General features: G+C 37.0%; 1 protein-coding gene across 1 annotated transcript in view; it reads left to right on the top strand.

The window, feature by feature from the left end:
* The window catches only part of alk (ALK receptor tyrosine kinase), a gene marked incomplete at both ends in the record, with an annotated part of 458,249 nt that overhangs the window by 375,828 nt on the left and 60,080 nt on the right, over positions 1-22,341 (top strand). The window contains one exon of the mRNA XM_081393742.1: positions 20,479-20,604. Within this exon, the coding sequence (XP_081249868.1) occupies positions 20,479-20,604 (126 nt within the window). The remainder of the gene's footprint in view (positions 1-20,478; positions 20,605-22,341) is intronic.

Below are 22,341 nucleotides of genomic sequence, written 5' to 3'. Positions count from 1 at the left end.
AATGTGCATTATTCCTATTACATAAACAGACCAAAGAAAAAAAAGAAAGTACTAGCGCATCTCTCCTGAATGGGTGTGGCTAAATGTAATGCAGTTATTGGTTTGTTCAAGGCATGAGCAAGTAATAGTAATAGCGGTGCTTGATATGTCAGTGAAAATAGATATTTTTGGTTATGTTGCATGCACACTGCTCACGGTGCACATATTTGCTTTCAAAAGCTCTGTCACCTTATCTCAGCAGAGCTACAATGAGCGCTGCCATCGCCTCAGACTCGAGACAATGCGGAGGTGTAAATCATCCAATCATAAAACGTTAACTCACTCCCTGTTTGTTGCTGTCTAAGTCAGCTGCTTTTTGCTCCCTCCAGCGAAACCTGATTTTGATTACACCACTATCATAAAAATGTGTCTAGCAGGCTGAGCCCAGTTTTGCAGAGGTTCATGAGGTCCATTTATATTATATATCCATTTGAGTTATCCTCTCCCTTTTTCCCCCTTTCTTGCGGAACAGTAGTGAACGGCCACTGCAGTGCCTTACTGTGAGTGTAAAGTGAAGGTGTTCAATTTCCCATCGTCTCTCGCTGTGAGTCATATGACTTCAGAGAAAGTGTCCCTGGGTCGATTCTTTTTACCATCACTTATATAAGACGCTTATAATTAACTAGTTCAAATGCACTGAGAAGTGGTCGGAATTATAACTAATTTAGTTTAAAGGTTGCAAAGATTATGGGTCACATACCCCTTTTTGATAAAAATTTGATTAAGCTAACATTCTTGAGAGTAAGACAGCGATACCATTTTTAAGTAAACATGAAATCAAAATGGCCTCCTTTTAAGCTATTCGTATACACTGTAAAAAGTGAACAGTTGGATCAACTTAAAAAATTACTTCAATTGGTAACACCTAAAGTAATTAAGTTTTCTCAACTTAAATTATCACATTTTTCACAATAAAACGTGATAATTTAAGTTGAGAAAACGTAATTTCTTTAGGTGTTACCAATTGAAGTAATTTTTTTAAGTTGATCCAACTGTTCACTTTTTACAGTGTATTATGACATGATTACACCTCTTCTGATGAGCGTAATTTCATAAAGAATAGGAAAAAAGCCTAATTAAAATAATGCAAATTCTTAAAATAAAAACCTTAAGTAGTTTAGCATATTCTAAGTTCAATAAATGGTAAGAGTTTATTTTAAAGTGACACTGTGAAAAAAAGTTGCTGCCTCACATTTTTAAGTACAATCAACTTGGAAGTTTAAATTACATTAAACTGACTTTTAAAAAATTTGTGAATCTTATATAACTTATAAAAAAGTAGAAAATTGCTTACTGTATTTGGATGAGTTAAAGCAATGTAAAAACATGTTATCATAACTGATGGATCATATATATATATATATATATATATATATATATATATATATATATATATATATATATATATATATATATATATTACAGTGTAGTTAATACATGTACTTACTATAGTAATAACAGTAAATTATGCATAATTACAAGTAACCAACCCTAAACAAAACCCAACCAAATAAATGTTTTAACATAACTTAAAAAAAGTTTGTTTGTCACATCACATGACTCTGGCAAACAAAAGTTTTAAAAATATTAATAAGCACTGAAGTAGTAACCTGTCACGATCCCTGTTCTGTATCTTGTGTTTTGTAAAGAGTTTTATGTTGAATTGTTTTCTTAGTTCCAATTGTTTCTGTGTTCACTTCCTGTGTTTGGTTCCTGTTTTGCCTTGTTCCTTGTTTGTCGCCATAGTTACCCTCATTAGTTCCCATGACATCAAATCACCAACACCTGTCCCTCATCAGTCTCTTGTTAACCTGTCTATGTAAACCTCTGTGCTTCAGTTGTTGTTTTTTTCAGTCGTTGCTCCTGTATGTGGTGTTCCTGTCATTGTTCTTGCCTGCTCTCTGTGGATTACGCTTGTTCTTGGATTATCTGAGTTTATGTTCTCTGTTTGTGCTTGCATTTGGATTCTCTACCTCATCCTTGTTCACATGTTACATAACCAAACAAATCAAAGTATAATATCAGATAAATTTGACCTCTTTTGAGAAGAATTCCTCATGCCTTAAAATAGCTTGAACGTAACTGTACACCCTTGCCTCATTTGGTATACTCGATTCTATGAATATGCAAATTAGCCCCACCTCCACTCACTCACAGCAGCTCAGAGATCCACTCGTCGACGGTCACACGTGGATCTGATTGGTTACAAGGTAGTTTGTGACGTCAGAAACACCAGCGAATTCAAATCCGTGTTTTTGAGACTGTTTTTGGTTCACTGCAGTTTTAAGGAGAAAATACTCAGCTATTGTGTTGGCTTAAAGCATATTAAAAACACCACATAGACATATAAACAACAATAAAAACTTGATTTTCACCAGGGGGACTTTAAAACCTTTATTTAATATTATTATTATGTGTACTGTCACACATATATATTTAGATGTAAGGATACATTTTACTTGATGGTCACGAACACCATGCAACATTTTTAGAGTCATTCAATTGAAACAATTTTGAAAATGAAACATTTTCCAATTTCTGATTCTGTCCCACGTTTTTTAGTAATTCAATATCTTCGATCAGACATCAGATTGCGGAAGTTAAATGGGTTGTGGGTGTTTGTTTGATACTGTTTTTTGATACAGCTTAAAATATCAAGTATTATTATAACTAGTAGTTGATTTCATTTTATTGAATTAATCCTTTAAATAGTGGCCAAACGTCTCAGATTATCAATTATTATGTTATTCAATTATTATTATTATTAGATTATCAATCATCTCGCCAACATGTGGTCCCTCTATTAACCACGCAAAATGAAATTCTAAAAGATGACTGCATGAATATTGATTTCTGAGTGTATTGGGAGAACATGTGCCCAAACAACTCAATTTCCCTCGCGGCATTTTTATTTTGTCATCAGCCATTCAAGAAAACAGGCTGCATCTACTCATTCATTTATTATAGCAACTGGAGCCTATAGGGGCTTGGACCAGCAGCCTCCTGTTCCCCAGTCTATATCCTTCCCCATTAAGCTGTGCAGCTGTCAGGGTCTAACATGGTGATGCTTGCTGCTTTACAGCCTGGGATGGACCGTGAAGGTGCGCCAAGTCTTTCCCCCAACCATCAATCATTCAGGCCCGCGAGACTGAGTGAGTGAAATGAGCTGTGCCGTGAGCAGTGAGAATGCGAATCCCAGGAAAAGTCCAGTGGGGATGACGCTTAGTGGTTCTCTAGTAAGACTATCGTTTGCTGAGGGACGTGTGCTCAAGGGCTCAAAGGAGGCTTCTTCGGACTTTCTCAGGGGACGGGTAGTCAAGAGAATCCTTTGACAATGTTGATTTGATTAAGAAAATCAAATCACAAGATGTAAAAAAAGTCTCTGATGTCCCCAGAGTGTGCTTCTAAAGTTTTAGCTCAAAATACCCCATAGATATTTTTTATAGCGTGTTAAAATTGTCACTTTTTGAGTGTGAGCAAAAACGTGTCGTTTTTGTGTGTCCCTTTAAATATAAATGAGCTGATGGTCCCGGCACAGAGGTCGGAGCTTCAAGAGCTTGTGTGTTAGCAGCTCAGATTATCTCACACAGACACACACTGACATTTTAAAAAACCTTTAGCCTTTTATGTTCAAACAGGAGTCGGACAAAGATGGAGACTCAAGAAGTGACAACATGTAGAATGCAACAGGAAACTTTCTGAATAGTTGCTGGTGTGGATCTTCTAGTCATTGATAAATCATGTAATCTATAAATTGTGTTCCCGGGGGCTGGTTTATGTAAATTTTAGGGTTAGTGATGTCAATAACCCATGAAGAAGCTCATTGTTGTCCCTACCAGCCGTTTGTTGTAGTCCTTAAAAAGTGATTTCTGTCAAAGAAAATATCTCCCTTTGCTTTGAACTTTGAGTGTCGTAACTTTGCAGATGTTGTTAATGCTCAAACAGCAACATTACACACTAACTAAAGTAAAAAAAAAAAAAGTGAAATCATAATCAACCACCCCTTTAAGAAGATCCATTAAACGCATAGTAAAGTTTCGTGCAGATGATGTCATGAAAATTATAATAATTATTGATGATGAAGAAGGTCAGAAGCCAGAGCAGACTTCACCAGAATATTCCTTGTGAAAAATAAGTGTGCTTAATTGTGTTGAATGTGCATTTGTAGTGTTTTGCAAATCTTAAAAGTATTTTTTTTTCACTGACATTATGATATTATGATAATAATAGACCACTTCAGTGTACTTAAAGAGAGCACACTTTCATGACTATGTTTCTTAACACAATTAAGTACAATTTGTATTACAGAGTGCTAAAGTGTATTGTGTGTGTTTCAAAATGCATTCAAATGTGTGTAGTGCGTATGCAATTTTGGTATTTATAAAAAATAAACTAGGCATAAATACATGCACATTCCAAATGAAATTGGACAAGTGTGAATGCATCTGGTTTATAAAACCACATATGTAAATTTCACTTCTCCCAAAATGTTAAAACATGAACGTGATAGAGCTTGTTATAGGCTATATGACATGTTATAGCCAGATATGATATCGCTACTGCAATGCATATGCATCGCCGCAGATGAGTAGCAGAGTATCTCTTCAGAAAGCCGAAACTGTCGCAAATGACGCTCAAAACACAATCATCTTCATTAAAAGTAGTGAGAATAAATTATCCTACCAGTGCTGATGCCCCTTTCTCTCCAATTGTGATCTTTGATCTTGAAATTAGCTGATGATAAATAAAATGCAGCTCATATCTGTTGCTTTCGTTGACATGAACTACATTGATTTTGCATTTAGCACGGGAATTAAAGATTTATGTTATTTTGCAGAGACACATTTATGTGGCCAAGTGTAAGTGCAACCATTTTAACAAATCAGATCAATAGAAACGGCCAATTGACAGTTAACTTTATTAGGAACTGCATCATATAATACACGACAAGGACAATAATCTGACCCTTGCTGTTAGCCGGTCGTAAGTGATATGAGTGGCTTAAATCAAAGACATCCAAGAGCTCCATTAAAGTGATATCATCTAATAATGATGGAGGTATTTGTGCACTTTTTTTTCTGTCCATCCAAAATGAATAAGAAACGATATATTCACCATAACTCAACAAAGTGGAACAAACAATTCAGCTTGAGAACGTCACCAGCCACATAACCTCACAATGATCTTGCTGTCAGATATCATTGCAGCAGCCCAGTATCATGCGGACATGATTTTATTTTCAGGATGGCTGCTGTTTCGGCTCTTAGACCAATACAAGATCAATTGTTGTACACAAATCAAATTTTAAAAGCCAGGAAAGTATTTGTGATATTTTCCTTTCATTTACCAGCCATTAAAATGTCACCGTAATAAATGTTTAGCCCACTGGCTTGGCCCAATTGTTTGTATAAATCAACAGTAGCAGATGATCTTGGACTGAGCTTTGCTTTAGGTACAGAACATAAATAGTGAAAGATTAAAAAAAAAAAAAGTGCAATTTTACAAACAAACGACAGGCCATGGGGGTCTACAGATTGTCGCTAAATTGGTAATTCAAGTCATGACTCGTAGGGCCATTCACACTGACAGCAATTTGCTGTGACAAAGTGACTGGAAATCATTTATTTTCAATGTGAGTTGGCAATGTGAGGCCCATCAGCGAGTTGGTAATGTGAAAGAGTTGAGCAGAGTTCATCTTTATGTAAATGAGAAGTGATGCGATGTGGCAACTACCAATGGGTGTGCAGAGAGTGAATTCCTTTTGTGTATTTGTTTCTTTCGTTCTTGTACCATTTGTTAGTATGTTAACGAAATAATGTTGTTTAGTAAGATACAAAAAAATAATAATACTAATAATATAAATGTAATAAATAAATAAATAATCAACTCCAATCTACAGTCATTTCAGACATCTAGGTAATGTATTTCAGTCCACTCCTATCTGTTCTTGTCCCATCTACACCAGGCCTCATCCTCTCCCACCATTCCTGCCCTGTAGGCATTCATGTCTGAAATTCTCAAATGTTTTGTTCTCATTTCAAAGAGTACAAATTATCTTAAATTATATTTTTTAACCTATTTTGCCCCAGGTTCTCCACAGCAATTTTTAGAAAGTCTACCATTGACAGAGCAGATCGTCACTGATCTAACATACATTAGAGATCTCTTCCAGAGAACCCGTTTTTGATGTTTTTTCAGGAGTGAGGTCAGGCTGTGTAGGTGGCACTTACATTTATTTCCTGTGATAGAAAGACAAAAGCATCATAAAATTATTAAAGTTACCACACTTGACATGTTCCACTGACTTTCATTTCATCTTGTGAAATAACTTGAAAAGAAATGTTTGGTCATACCAGAAGGACAATGTTTTTTACAAACTGTAGGGATGGTTCACCCTACACTGTAAAAATAAAAGGTGCCTGGAGGAACCTTTTGGGGTTCTTCACTTTGCCACACCGGCGGAACCGTCTGTAGATCCTCTAGGCACCCTTTAAAAAGGGCCGGTTCTCTGAGGAACCACACAGGTTTCCTGAGGAACTCTTATATTAGGCACTGTGTGGAACCACTGTGGGTGCCTCCAGGAACCAAATTTCATTTTTTTTTTTAAATATTTAATTTCATGTTATTACTATGGTTACCTTTGACTTCTATTATAATAAACAAATTGAACCAAATACAAAATAAGAATTGTTTATTACATATTTGATATTCATTTTTATACATACACTTCCATGCACATGGGGAAAAAAGCTAACTACAGATTAATATCAATGACTACACAAAAAAATAGTATAATACATAAGCAACATGAATAATCAACCATGTATATACAATAGATAAACAAGAAAAGACATCTCAACAAAATGCATGGAAACACATATGTTCCACTAAATAAATCAATGTAAAAAAATTACATTTGAACTAATTAAAAATGTCCATCATACTTAACTTTAAAACATTTGTGTTTCAGTCCGATGGTGAGTCTGACATCACTGTTTCCAAGTCCAAAAGCTCTATCAGATGCCAAAAACAAACAACAGTGCTAATATACACTAATTGTGCTGTAACCTTTATCTCTATACTGAAATCTCAGATGGTTAGTTATTCAGCTATTTTGAATCATAAAATGTTTAAGTCTGGGATGCCGTTAGACTGGAGACTGTAATGTACACTATGGCTTTTGAAAAGCTTAAATGTGTGACTTGAATCAACAGTGTTCATAAATGGTTGTTGAGTATTCTCATGAAAGATAGAGGAAGTAGAGGCTTCGACCCGAAACAGAGTTAAGGTGCAGTAAAATGATCTGTTGTTCTGTGAATGTTCACTGGTGAATTCAGTCATTTCAATATGAATTCACACGATCAGCAATTTCGTTTGTGGTCAAAAATGTCACTATGGGACCAAGTTGGTGTGAGGTACTTAACGAGTTAGAAAAGTGAAAAGGTACAGCATCGTTTTCCGTTTGTTTTTCCTCTTTTCTGGTGGATGGTCCAGGCACTTCAGTGATTTTCAGGTCTACAGGAGGATTTTTATTCTTGATCAAACTTGTATTTCAGCTTTCCGAGATCCCTGCAAAGTACAAAATTTACTGTTAGTAATGTTATTAAAGTGATAGTTGTGAAATTTAAATAATTTCCTCAGCCTTGTGACGTTCCAAACCTGTTTGACTTTCTGTCTGTGGAACCCAAAAGCAGATCTCAGGCATAATGCAACCCCTCGCTGACACTGCATGAAACACAAGCAGAAAACAATTGTGTAAATCATTCATGAAACCATTCTTATGCACACTTGTCTAGTTCAATTCAATGCAACAATTTATGTAAAAATGGTTAAGCTCCAAAAATGTCCCAGAAAAGATCCTAAAAATAATCAATGAGTTCACAACTCATGTGTTATGGGTTGTGTTGCAAGTCTTCTGAAGCCTAATTGAGAGTGAGGAGTCACGTGCCGACTTGGGTTGATTTGGGCGGGGTCTGAGCCTGTCGGCCATGATGGAAGGAGACGCTATCGGTTGCCAGGGGCAACGCCTTCAGAACTACACAGAAGCGCGACTAAACATTCCAGAGCTCTTTCATTTTTGCGCATTTATTAGGCTATTATTATTAGGCTATTTATTATTTCAGCGGGACACAGACTGATCTACGAATACGAAAAAGAAAAGGAAGAAAGTAAAGCAATGCAAAAAGATAAGGCGAAAGAAAAGGGACCTTACAGGAACAAGCTCACACCAAGCGCAAAACAGCGGTATTTAGAGAAGATAACATGAGATATAATTTGTCTTGTGTTGACCTAACGGGCGATCTTTGGTCTTGAATCTTGTTCCCTGGCCAAACTGAGGGCTAAGTGAAATTTCATAACTTTATATTTAGGCTATTTAACTTTACCGTTGTTGTAATGTTAGACTAGAGCGCTGACTTTGTATGTTTGACTGAATCGTTTGCTTTATTTCTTATTGTATAGCTTCTTGTACTTTTTACTTATAGGCTACTTTTATAATGACTATTATTGATAAAACTGAAATTCAACAAAAAGAGACAGGGTTTAGTTTTGTATTTTTATTTTATTTTATTACAGTCATGATCAGAGTACAAATGCACATAATATATTGCCTGAACCATATTAATAAGTTTAATATTTTTAAAATTTAAACGAAAAGAACAATTTAAATATAACAATTTTTTAAAAAAAGTTTTGTTATAAATATGCTAACGTTACGTGTAGTGAATATAATAAATATGCGTTGCCTGAACCACATTTGTGTAATGTTTAAGATTTCTTTAAATGAAAACGAAAAGAGGCAGTGTAGTGTTTTATAACATATTTCGTTTTATTGTTGCCTAAAATGTACATACAGAGATAACCGGAGTAGCAGAGCGAGCTGAGTGACGCGCGTCCTCGGGAGTCATTCTCCTGAGCTGGACTTGGCATTTAAGTCCAAACTTTGCGTACTTGCTATTGAGAAATGCCTAATGTCGGCGCTTGGCTTCTTGTGACAAACACTGGAGCAGTTTTTACTTCCAGGCATGGTAAAACAGTGCGGAATTGCGAAAACCTCCTCTACTACCGAGTTAACAACACACGTAAACAATGATGTTTTGCCGCTGGAATCCTGCCAACATGGCGGATCGGGGGAGGGGCTCTATACCGTGACGACAACTCCTCACTCTCAATAGCTTTTTCCTATTTATTAATTTTTTTGTTTGTTGAAAAAGACTAAACTTGAAGTTATAATTCAGAGTTAAAATGTCTATAGCATTTTTTGTGAATCAAACCTGTGATATTATTTTTCTGAGTAACATGAATGAGATTTGAGATCATGAGAAAAGATTTTCAGAGAGTAACTGATTAAAAAACACAAGTACACAGTCAAACAATACAATTTCACACAGAGAAAGTTCATAGTAATAAAGTACTTGCATGTGGTGCAGGTAACTTACTGTAATTCAATGTTGCCACTGAAATGTTCAGATTATTTTAGAAATGTAATGGTTGTTCTGGGGAAACAAAAGAACAAAGCTGATTATTCACAACATAATATTTATTGACCAGTAAATGGCTTTAAAATGGTATTTGAGAGAATGAGGGCACCTGTAGTAAAGTTAGGCTAAACAAAAACAGACCAAACTATAACCTGTATTTGTTATTCATAACAAACGCCAAGAATCAGAGAATTTTCTAAATTAGTTAGGCTATATCAGCAATTTGAAGACACAGTTGTACAAAATATGTTGAATTGAATGACTAAATCAATGTAAGACAATAAGTCAATCATTTCCATTTGTTCATTAGATCAACGTAGTTAGCATCGCGGCTAAAACCTTCATACCAGATACTGTGCAATAAACGAGTGGTAAACACTGTAAAAACGTAGTAATGTATAATAAATTTAGTTTAGATATATGTGTGTGTTTGAATAGTGAGTAGACTCTGTATTTATATTTATTTGGCGAGTTTACAAACCTTGTAACGGAGAGCCGAACAAACGGCGGAAGCTTTGATGAGAGGAGCCGTTACTTTCTGATGACGATCAGCTGAGCTTTGTTGCGCGCGAGCAGCGCGAGCATCACTGAAGCGACGACAGCAGAGGAATAGCAGCAGTTTCGTGACAGAATAATACTTTTCTCCTCCTGCTTCTTATTCTTCATATAATATTATTATTATTTAGTGTTGTTGTTTAAGGTTTAAATGACTTAATAAAATAGGCCTATACTAAATATATGTAAGCTACCCAAGTGAAAAAGACTATAGTTACTGTTAAATGTATTAAAAATGCATTAAAGTATATTTGTATTGTAGGTCTACTAAAAACACACTCAAGTACATTTTTAATACATTTAATAGTACATCTTTTTCACCTGGGTATGTATACTGAATCAAACTTGCCTATAATAATAATAATAAAAAAAATGCATTAAAGTAGGCTATATTTGTATTGTAGGTCTACTAAAAACACACTCAAGTACATTTTTAATACATTTAATAGTACGTCTTTTTCACCTGGGTATGTATTCTGAATCAAACTTAAGTAGCCTATAATAATAATAATAATAGGATAATAATAATAATAATAGAATAATAATCTAATTCGGGCCTCACTGAACCATTGGGTTCCTCCAGATGCTGGCTTTAACTTAAGAGATCTTCCAGGAACCACTTGAATGTTAAAAGATCTTCCAATAACCCTTTTATCGCATTCAGGTTCCTCTATTTTCCCCTAAAGCACTTCGAGGTCTCATGGTAATGAAAAGGTGACTCCAGAACCTCTGAAGTAAATACAAAGTGCTTAAAGGATCCCATAAGTTCCAGCAAGAACCTCAAAGATTGTCAATGGTCCTCCAGTAACCCTACTATAGGAAAAAGAGCTTTGAGGCACCAAAATTACATTTTGAAGTTCCTTGAGTATCCGACAGGATACTTGAGGCTCCTTTAGTTTTTACAGTGTACAATGAAAAATCTCACCCTCACGTCAGTTCGCCTTATGACTTTTTTAAAGAATATCCTAACCACTTTACAAGCAAACAAATGTGTCACTCTCCAGATAAAAATAAAAAATAAAAGTGGTCCATTCTATATATTTGTATTGAGAGATAGACCAAACCTTAAGTCATTACTCAATTAAAATCCATGCTATACCTTTTCCTAGACTAATCCGGTTCTCAAAGTTATTTTATGAATTCAGAAGACCTGGCATATGAACTTTTTTTTATGGTACTTGTGCAGTCTTTTTGAAGCTTGAAAGTTCCAGTCCACTTTCATTGTAATTACATGGAAGTGCATTTTTAAAAATTTCTCTTTTTCTGTCAAAAAGAAAGTCACTGGAATTGCCTGGAATGAAGGTGAGTAAATTATGACAGTATTGTCCTATTTGGTGAACTAGTTAATTTAAAGTTGAATCTGACTGTCCTTCTATGAGGTTTTCTAATCAGTAGCATATATACTGTAGTAACACCACACTGTAAGAGAGCATCATGGATCTACTCTCCCAGACATTTCTGGATTCTTCAAGCCCTTTTTTTGTAATCTCTGGAGCCTCTTTCTCAATCATCTTTGAAAGGCAGCTGTAATGTGACTTTCCATCTTTGCCAAACACTAGGGAAACATCAAGGAACAGGGCCACCATAGAATCAAAGGGCCTTTATACCTCCAAGACATCATGAAGCAGACAGACTTGCCTCCCATCTTTCTCGGACATCCTTTGATATAACGACACTGGCCTTTTGGATACTTGCAAGGTCTGAAAACATGACTGTCATGTGAGACGTTATATATCCTGTGAATGTATAGCCTTAGGGTTTGACATTGTTTGTTACTTTCAGTCATGCATCCACAAAAAAACACCTACAGTATGTATGGCAGTTTTGCAGATGCCCAGAGTCATTATTCATATATTATAGTAAAGAAGAGATGTCTGCAAAAGGGAGTTATTTTTGAAAAGAGATGGTAACAGAAAGAAACAAGCTGTCAAACTTAACATACAAAGATGTGATCATGCAACATTCAATACCTGCCAGACCACATCTCTGATAAACTTTAGAGTTTTGACACTAGAACTGAAATTTTCCTCTGAGGTAAAAGTTGTTTGAAGACTCACAAGTTGCATAGTCAATGATGTTTTCTTGAGTAGACATTTGAATGTCTCTAAATTAGTAAATAAGTTAAATAAATTGTATGCTTAGTCGTGCTCCGGGAGGGCCACTATTCTGAGTTTTACTCCAATTAACCGCACTTAAAACAACAAATCAAGGTCTTCGGGATTACTAAAGACTTCCAGGCAAGTGTGTTGGGTCAGGTTGGAACTAATCTCTGCAAGACATTGTCCCTCCAGGACCAGGACTGTGTTTTTTTTTTTTTACTTTGCAATTTCTAATAAAGTTACTGACCAACTCACCAAAGTAACTTAGCTCATTTTTCTTTCAATATCTGGGTTAGTAGTCACCGTAGCATTCTGTCAGCCAAATTCAGCAAGTTCCACTGGGAAATTCTGTGAGGATCAGACCGAGATTAAGATTGTTACTTAATGAATATCTAAGAGATAGCAGTGTCAAAAACTTAAATTATTTGTCCATTAATCAGACTGACCTGTGCTGCGTTTCTCAAAAGCATTGAGAGCTAAGTTGATCATAGTGACCAAACGCAGCCCTGGTTTGTTGAGTTTTCATAATTTGTCTAAAAATGATTTGCATTCTCAGAATTCAAAATGCTCCATTCCCTTTTAGGTAACTACTCTCACTGCAGAGCAACAGTCTGATGAGACTTTTGCAGAGCAAGTTTGTTAAAGCTACAATAACTGCAAATAATACAGTAATTGGTAAATAATTTGGTTCAATGAACAGTTGATGTTTTAATTGCAACTGGGAATAAAGAATGCACATTAGGGATGTATAACGTGATATCAAGCTTGTAATGCATTGGCCAATAATCTGCATTCACATGCTTCCATAGAGTAACCTTGTTCCTGGACGTCTCCTTTATCTGACCCATCCATTTCAGGTCTTAGAATCTCCGCTAATGAGCAGATGATTTGTTTCAGGTGTGTTTGATTAGGAAGAGTTAGAAAATGGGTATAGAACAGGGTTGGGAAACACTGGAATATAGTATAGTTTCTAGCCTTAGGAACTACACAGTTGCAAACACGTAGAAGTCAGAACACAGGTAGTTACACAGTGAGCAAGGGGTCACCGTTCTAACATACATGCTCTGGCTGTTATATTGTCTTACAGGAACACATAACACCTTTTACCAATAAGAGCTTTGGTGTATCAGCTCACTTTGTTTTCCTCACTGGCTTGTCCCATTTGATGTGTCTCCTGCTCTAATACAGCAGCCCCAAAACGTCCCAAAAACAGACAAAGAAATTGAACCAGTTATTTCATTGCATGCTTTTGCCCCTCGGGCTCTCTGGAATAATCTGACAAAGACAAATGATGGCAAGGCCCTTCCTCGGCCAATCAAGCATGGGGCTGAACAGTTTGTTGAGCTCCTAAATAGATGCCCCCCCAATTTGTCTGTTATCCTAAGGGAGAGTAGGGTGTAATTCAAGGGCATTAACTTTACCGGCTCTCCCTGCAGATCAGACACATTGGCTTGGACGGCCCTAACTAACACAGGGTGTGCTTCTAAAATTCTCAATCCATTCCTAGAGGCCTGTGTGGAAATCTCATGGTCAGGGCTGATCATTTACTATTTGATAGGGACCAAGCATTCTTGAAACTGAAAGCGAGCTTCACATTTTCATATAATCATTTCATATAATTCAGTGGGATAAAGGTAAACAGATTGGCTTGCTGTCTATGATGAAGGGCTCAGGCATACGACTTGAGCTCTAAATTCCCCTTGGGCTACTTTAATTAATGAAGGTAATATGATTTTTAATACTTGAAGTGAATTAAAGGTGGTGTTAATAAATCGATTTGCAGGATAAGAAGAGCATGCTTTTCCCAAACTTTTGGTACTTTTGATATGACCAGAAGTGATGACTTCCAGTTTGCTAAATTAGATGTAATACAGACGAATTCATTAGATATACTCCCAGAAGGAGGTAGCACAGCCGAGTCATCACCTCCAGAGTCCAGCTTCCCTTCCAATGCAACAATCGACATCCTGTCCTCAAGAGGAGCCCTGAATGAAACGGCTGTTCGGTCCACTACAGAGGGACCAGCACGTCCAGTAGGGAGCTCCACTGGCTGCGGTGTGACAGTGGAGTGAGAGGACCACGGGGACTGGTTACTGGGTGGGGAAGCCCTCACTGTGATCCTCAGATCACCCATCCCACACAGTCGTTCTCTTCTGTGGTGGGCCAGAAGGGGCGCTAGAGCGGGGCATGGGAATGGGGACTCCACCTTCACGGATGAAGGCGAGTCTTGATCTCAACCCCGAGATAGTCATGTTCCCGCAATGAGAACATGAACCATCCACAAAAGCTGCTTCAATGTGCTGAATGCCCAAGCACGTGATGCATCTCTTGTGACCGTCTGCTGGGGACAGGGAACGACCGCATCCAGAAACACACGGGCGGAATGACATCTTGAAGAAGACGCAGACACACCCGTGTTGCTCTTTCAGGAAATGGGACTCTCACCAGTGCCAGAGCACACAGGGGAATGACCGCGGCAACACTGACAGGGGATGGTGCAGCCTATACCAGTGAAGCACTCTCTTCTTCGCCCTCTAACCAGCCGTCAAACAAGCAAACACAAAGAGAATTCTGTTGAAACAGCAGTTGAGAGCTCAGAAGCTCGTGATCACCGCTGCACTCGTGCTGTAGAAACACCAGCACCAGGAGAGCCTTCCAGAAGAAGCAGCGACACACTCACTCATTGAAAGAATAAACACTCTTCAGAGACATCGACATGAAGACCGATCGGCTCCGAAGCGAAAGACAAATGTTGCGTGCATCCACTTCCGTATTTATACCCACGTTACGGGGCGGAGCGCGAGATACAATGTGCTTTGGCTCGTTTTATCAATACTTGAAGATGACAGGCTCCCTAAGCGTGATCTCAATCAGTACGGTATGTCTGACTATATCGAACGTGACCGAACTGAAAGGGAACCATAGGAAAGTTGTACTTTTTATGTTTTTCTTCCTCTTCTTTTTTTAATTCTATGAAGGCCTGTTATTCTCTCATCACATTCAATGTAGAATGCAAGTAGAATGCCCTCAACTCGACTAAAATATATTTTCAGTGGCACACAAACACTGTTACTGTATTTTAACATGGTGTTCCATCTATCGGAAGAACTATTTACATATTCAAGAACCATTAATGGTTATGTATGATTGAACATATAAACAAAAAAAAAATACATATATACAGTATAAACTTTGACTTTTACACTAAACCATGAACATCTGACTGAAAAGTCTATTTATGTGAAATGCAGTGAAATGGAATATAAATGGTCATATTCTGGAGGACGATGTCATTAAAAATAAAAAAATAAAAAAATAAATGCATACATACATACATTTACACGCGAACACACACAGCGTAAAATGTTTCAGTTTATACACACATATGCACATATTGATTACTAATTAAAACAACATTAGGAAAAACAAAAAGGAAACACATGAAATATATACAGTATATTAATACAATTAATTGTCATATCTGAATTGTACAAAATCAGTGTATAGCTCATGGGGACATGGTAAAAATGTCTTGCAAAACAGGAATAATCCAATTTGGCTCAAAGCAAGGAAGGGAAATAGCTGTTGAAAGATACGGACAGAATTAAAAGGTCAGAGGAAGGAAGGAAAGAACAGAAATGTGATGGAAAGGATAGTACAATGCAGGTATGAATACAAAATTAGATAATGAGATTATCAGTATAACAAACAGGTCAATGTCCTTTTCATACAAATTCTGAGTATGGGTTATACATGGGTTCACATCACTTCACCTTTTAAGCCGGGTCTGTGTATTACCATTATCTGTCTAGTCTATCTGTCAGTTTTATTATCTACTTATTTTATAAGAGCAGGCTCCAACCAGCAAGCATACCACTTTGCAGTTTTGTATTATGGAAAATCTTTCAGCAATGTAAGGACATCAGCAATGTGCAATGATCTTGAAGATACTCTTAATTTGCTTCTTTTGTCTGGTCCCATTAAGTCTCTGCTCTTTTTTTATTTTTATATTGCGCTTAATGCTATTGAGAAAAGCACAGAGCATCATATATGAGTCAGAGTACTCACTGTAATCCTGTTTTGAGAGAACGCATTTCAAACTAGCTTAGTCGTATCTGTGTGCAACACAGGCTGTGATCTTATGCTATAACGAACATACACAGACCTGTACCCTTCACATCCGATATGTTTACCATTCACCTTCACATCACTTTTGCTGTCTTTGTTGAATGATGATAAACTTTCATATTTAATCAAGGCCAAAGTGGCTCCAAAGAAAACCTTTAATTACTAACACATGTCAGTGGCTAGTGCTTAATTACCTGCTTTGAAGCACAAAACAAACTATTTTATCAAACCCTTCAGAAATGTATAGGTTGTGATACAGATGTGAAATAGGCCTCTTGTTGCTTATTTAACTTTTTTTCACTTTTTATGTTGAGAAATGTAAGGCACTTTTAAAAATGCATGAACTTAGCATGCTGTGTGGCCTACTTCTTGCTACACAACAAAGATGGAGGAAATGGAGTCTGAAACCGAGTTTCCAACCGTCTTGCTGTGACCTTCATAGGCAATGTGTTTCTGAAGGGGTCATTACATTCTCATTCTGTTGGTAATCATTCTTGTTGTTTGAGAGAGAATATAAAAATGACTTCAAAAAGTTCCTCTTTGAATACAACTGGAGCTCTTGGCTCATTTGACTCTATTTGCTGTGAACAAATACTTTTAAAAATAATCATCAAATCACATTAAATTAATTAAAAAATATATCAATCATATTTTTTAAATAGTTTTTCACAAACATGAACATATTTTTAATGAAAAATGTCAATCTTCAGCTTTCATTCGACGCAGGACGTGCAGCAATTTTTATGAATGATTACGAAAACAACCATTTTATCAATCGTAATGCATGCTTGAAATGTGTGACTTGACCTTGAATATTCTTTGTGCTGGAAACAATATTTCAGAGCCTGATTTTTGGTGACAGCACATCCTCCATGCAGTGTTTACTAGGGTTAGTATTCGTGCCGCAGAGCCTGTGAACCTCCATGATGGTCACTTTTTCCCCATGTGCAGTGACAGATTGAGCATCTTTTATCTTAGCTTAGCTTTCAGCTCACTGATATGAATGTTGTCCCGCCAGTGGTATGACTCACTGTTACGGCTGGCTGTCAAATGTCTGCAGTACAATCATTAAATCATTTTAGCACTCGCACACCGAAGCTAGTCCGGCATATCCATCACATCTTTGTTCTTTCATCACAAAGCCGAGCTGCATCAGAGCAGATTGGTGTATTAACACCTCCTCGACTTTTGCTTCTCCTCTTTTTTCTGTTCTCGCCATACACTCATGTACAGCGTTTGATTAAAAAGACTATTCATTTTTTTTTTTTTTTTTTAGCAAGGGTCCCATGCTGAGATGTGAAGCAGGGCTATTAATTACTATGCCAATTACATGAACCGATGGTTCTCGCTCAACGCATGTAAATGTGGCTGCAGTTGCAAGTCACAATTTGACACAATACCAGGAGATAAATGAAAACAAGTCAGATGGGTTATAAAAAAAAGAATCCATTCCTGGCCGAGAGTGAAAGAGAGTAAATGAACAAACAAACTAATTCTCATAAAAGCACTGTTCACTCAGCATCTCTTTTACCAGGAACTATGATTGTTGCAGCTCAGGTTACAACTACCATAGACAAGTTGATGCATGTGCATCCCTCAATAAGTGTTTGATAGATTTAGAGAACGGTTATTAAAATCTTACCTTTGGTTCCTTGAATTTAATATGCATTTTATTTCTTTGTGAAAAATAATTTGTCTGTATTATATGCATTGCAATAAAAATATTCCAAACTAAATGCATGTTTAAAAAATAACAGTAGATAGTATAAATGAAATAAAAGGCCACTTAAGAGAATACACACTAATAATTACTGTTTCTAAACACACTTAAAGGTATAGCGGAGGATCTTTCCGAATTTTAGATAAGACCCGCCCTCTCCACTTTTTGAAAAGTTTGATTGATTCACCAGAATGATTGACAATTAGGAGGACCAATAGTATAGGGAATCCACCCGGAAGTAAAAAATCCTCCGCTATACCTTTAAGTACTCTTTTAAAAAATGCATTATAATGTTACTTTTTAAATTGTACATTTTAAATCAAAAATTATTTTTAGTTTATTTTAAAATACTTGAATTGTATAACTATAGTGTGTTCTAAATCATATTATCATATTATATTGTAAATGTTCTAAATTGCAACTTTATGATTACAAATGTGTAATTACAAATAGTTTTTAATTTGACATGCAAGTTTCAGTAGAAATGACATTAAAGTATAGGCTAATTTAGTTTACCAGAAATGCTTTTAAGTAGCCTACATTCGGCAGTAATTTAGCCGTATTTTAAATACTTTGCTGTTGTTTTGTTTTTGTTGTGGTGTCAAAATTCACACAGAGCAATATTTTTTAACCTTTACAGACCCAGGGACCAGGATTGTGTTAGCTGTCTACTTCAGTAGTATCAATCGATGGAATCAACTCCTCAAGTTCAGAAATATTTAATGAGGACTGGGTCATGATTAAGAGTAAACGACTGTGGTCATCATCACACTCGATATAGCTTTTGTCCAACAACAAATAAAAGCAGGATTCATGTACCTCCCAACATCTGCACCAAGCATTGATGCAACAGCAAGACTTCATCAAATTTCATCATCATTTTAACTCATATTTGAGTTACCCTCTGAAGTGATTGCTCCTTAGAATGCTAATTCTTGGTTTGAGTCACTGGTTTCTTAAAAAAAAGAAGTCACTGCAACAAATTAATCTGTCTCACTTTATATTAAAAGGGACAGTTCACCCAAAAATGAAAATTATGTCATCATCAATTCACCCGTATGTTGTTCCAAACCTGTATGAGTTTCTTTCTTCTGTTGAACTAAAACTAATGTATTTAAAAAAAAAAAAAAAAAATGTTGGTAACCAGACAGTTGACGTTAGCCATTGACTTCCATGGTATTTTTTCCCCTAGTTTTCCTACCGTCATCTGTCTGGTTACCAGCATTCTTCAAAATATCTTCTTCAGGTTTGGAACAACAAATTCTATTGGTGTCGACTGCTAAAATATTTGAAAGACCTACACCAAATGTTGGATATTTAGTTACATGCTCATCTTGATTTCAAGTCGCTGAAGCATTATCATCTCAGATAAACATCTTTTGTCATGTGTCTTCCCAACACAATCTGTCACCACTCAGATCAAGGGTGTGTTATGCCTCTGTGGCCGCCAGTGATAAAATCACATCTCCCCCCATGTTTTTTTTAAAGAAGGAAGTAAGCGAATCACATCAGTGAGCGTTTTTTTTTTCTTTCTTTCTTTTCTGTACAATCACTCTCTTTATCATTGTCAGCAGTCTGATGAACCCCTGGTGAGCGCGGTCCGTTTGTACAGCTCTGCGACTGCCTTCCATTTGCATAGATATGCAAACCCCAGTTACATCTCGTTGTGTTCGCTGTGATGCTATCAGACTCAACTCACATAAATCCATTCGCCACATGCTACTTATCTGGGCCATTGTTCCGTCCTACATATTCTAAAGCGTGTTAAGCTAGCGCTCCATATGCAAAAATAAAAAAATAATAGTAAAATGATCCATTCTCGTCCCACAAAACAGGGCAGGAGTTGTATATGTTCATATTAAAATATTATCTGAGACATCTCTTCAGAGCTGTGCTTGAGGTCTCATTACATTAACACGTTTTTTAGAGTGTCTATTGTATCTTTAGTGGGCAGGAAAGAGCTCTTTGTGTTTTCATTTGTTGATAGCCTTTGTCAGTATCCTTTCCTGTCGTTGAAGCCATAAAACAAGAGACTGCTGAGAGCCGTTGCCTCTTTTATGTCTTCTTTCTGCCTCATTTAGTTTCACAAAGTGCTGAATTTACTTGATGTCTTTGTGTTTGTTTGCACAGAAGCTTTTAATGTAACTCTCTGATTTACTTTCTTGGTGGGAAAGTCGATCGGAAAGACATAAAGTAAACCTCTCCTGAGTAACCTGTTACACCTAATGTCTGGTTGTAAAAGAAGATATAGGAGAAAAATGGGGTGAAAGTGGGCTAATGGTAATGATCGGCGCTGCTTGTGCAAATGTTACATCTTAAGCAGGGGTGACCCTGGTATCAGAGAGTTACTGGGATTGAATTTCTGCTTTATCACCATTGTGCCCTTGAGGGATTTAATCCTTGGTTCCTTCGTGACAGCCGTGTCTGTAATTGGCGTCTCTTGTCTTTCTCCTCTCAGGAACCTCTCAAAACGTCACTCTCCGGGGCCGCTATGACTGCAGAGGAGGTCCCCAGATCAACGTGAGCCAGCTGTGTGACTTCATCCCTGACTGTCCACAAGGGGACGATGAGGGAGAACATTGCCGTGAGTATTAGTGCCGTCCATTTGGAGGACGAGACAGCAGACGGGGGCTCAGGAGGTCAGCAGTCACTCTTTAATGAGAGCCCATTATATAACAGAAGTTGTGTTTATTGGACGTTGCAGGAGTTGTTCTGCTTCAGTGACCAGTGTCATCCCACTCTTTCTCAAAAAAGAAAAAAAATGGGATAACTCTAACCCCATATACTGTAACCCCATATACATATAAAGGATTTCTTTGTCTAACGCTAATAAATGTATGCATAGTTTGAAATAATGGCTGAAAGTATGGAAGCTTGTTTCCACCATGGAATAAAACAAGATACATGAGACTTTTTATCTCACAATTCTGACTTTTTTTTTTCTATGTACTCTCAATTGTTAGTTATTGTTAGTTAAAGTTCAATTCTGACATAAAAATTGCAAGTTTATATCTCACAATTATGACTTTATAGCTTGCAATTCCAAGTTCATGTCATGCAATTGCGAGAAAACAAGTCAGAAAAAAAAAATATTCAGTGTTTTTTTGTTTTTTTTTGTTTGTTTGTTCAGTGGCAGAAACAGGCTTCCATATGTAAGGACCTATGACATAACTGAAATCATTTGACGAAGTGATATGGAACTGTAATGCTGTCAAGACCTGCCTGGAACTACTTAAGCCGTGTGTTTAATTGCACATCTTAGAATGTCCGTCAACCAATTCGATTCAAGCATTCAGCAGCCCCGTAGTATAAATATATACAGTATATGGCAGTATATAAATATGGCAGTCATTCAATACTATGGTATTACGACCTGATTCGTGCACCATGTTACTGCCACGGTACTTTTTGTAAGGGAATTGTAAATATTATAAATGCAAATTGTATAACGTGATTTACTCTGCTGTCAGGCCTAATAACAGTAGCAGAGTGAAACTGGTACTGAAAATACATGCAAATTAGTGGGATGAGGTGAACATACGTACTTGTGCTTGCTGCTTTGGTGGACATGTCCATTGTTTTCTCTGAATTGGGAGTTTTGACAGCATATTTCAGTCACAACATCAGAGCAACATTGTACTTTTAAACACTTTACCACTGAGCAATTTCAGTTCATATGAAACATCTCCCACATTTAGCCCATTTTCCTCTGTAATTTTCTGAATTGCTCTGTCTGATGGCCCCACCTTTACCTATCATTCCCTGCTGCTTCATTTCTGCAGTCAGTGAACTCCTCTTTCCTCCAAGATCAGCTGCTCACGCTGTCCTGATCCTGTCTAGCATGATGCAGTCATTAATGGCTCGCAAGCGCAGCACAGATATTGCCAGAAGCTTTTCGACAGAAAACGGAGAGCTGCAATCTCATCCTGTGTCATTCAAATCGTACATTTCCATTGTCATCTTTCCCTGTTATTGCTCTCCATGCTAATCCTCACGAGTGTGGTCACGCTGGTCGATGTGTTTACTCTCTCCTGGTTAATGGCAGTGAGTTCAGGGCTGTATCATCTCCCCTCAGCGGATGATTAGCTGATCCTACCTCACACCTCTCAGATCAATACCGTGCAGAAGCTGTAATCATATTTCCGTGGGTCCACCTGCAGTGCTTCTGGACGAAAAAGAAAGCCAACATTTTGAGATTGAACAAGATTCTGAGTGTTGTTTATTGTTAGAACAAAGCTAAATGTCACTGATTATGTCCGATGTGCCACCACAGATATTAATATTGATTAGCAACCTGCTAATCAGTCTTTTTCAAAACCTG

The sequence above is a fragment of the Scardinius erythrophthalmus genome, assembly GCF_964197995.2.
Source record: "Scardinius erythrophthalmus genome assembly, chromosome: 19".
NCBI lineage: Eukaryota > Metazoa > Chordata > Actinopteri > Cypriniformes > Leuciscidae > Scardinius > Scardinius erythrophthalmus.
The sequence above is the reverse complement of the archived record's forward strand: the minus strand, read 5'-3'. Positions and strand labels throughout refer to the sequence as shown.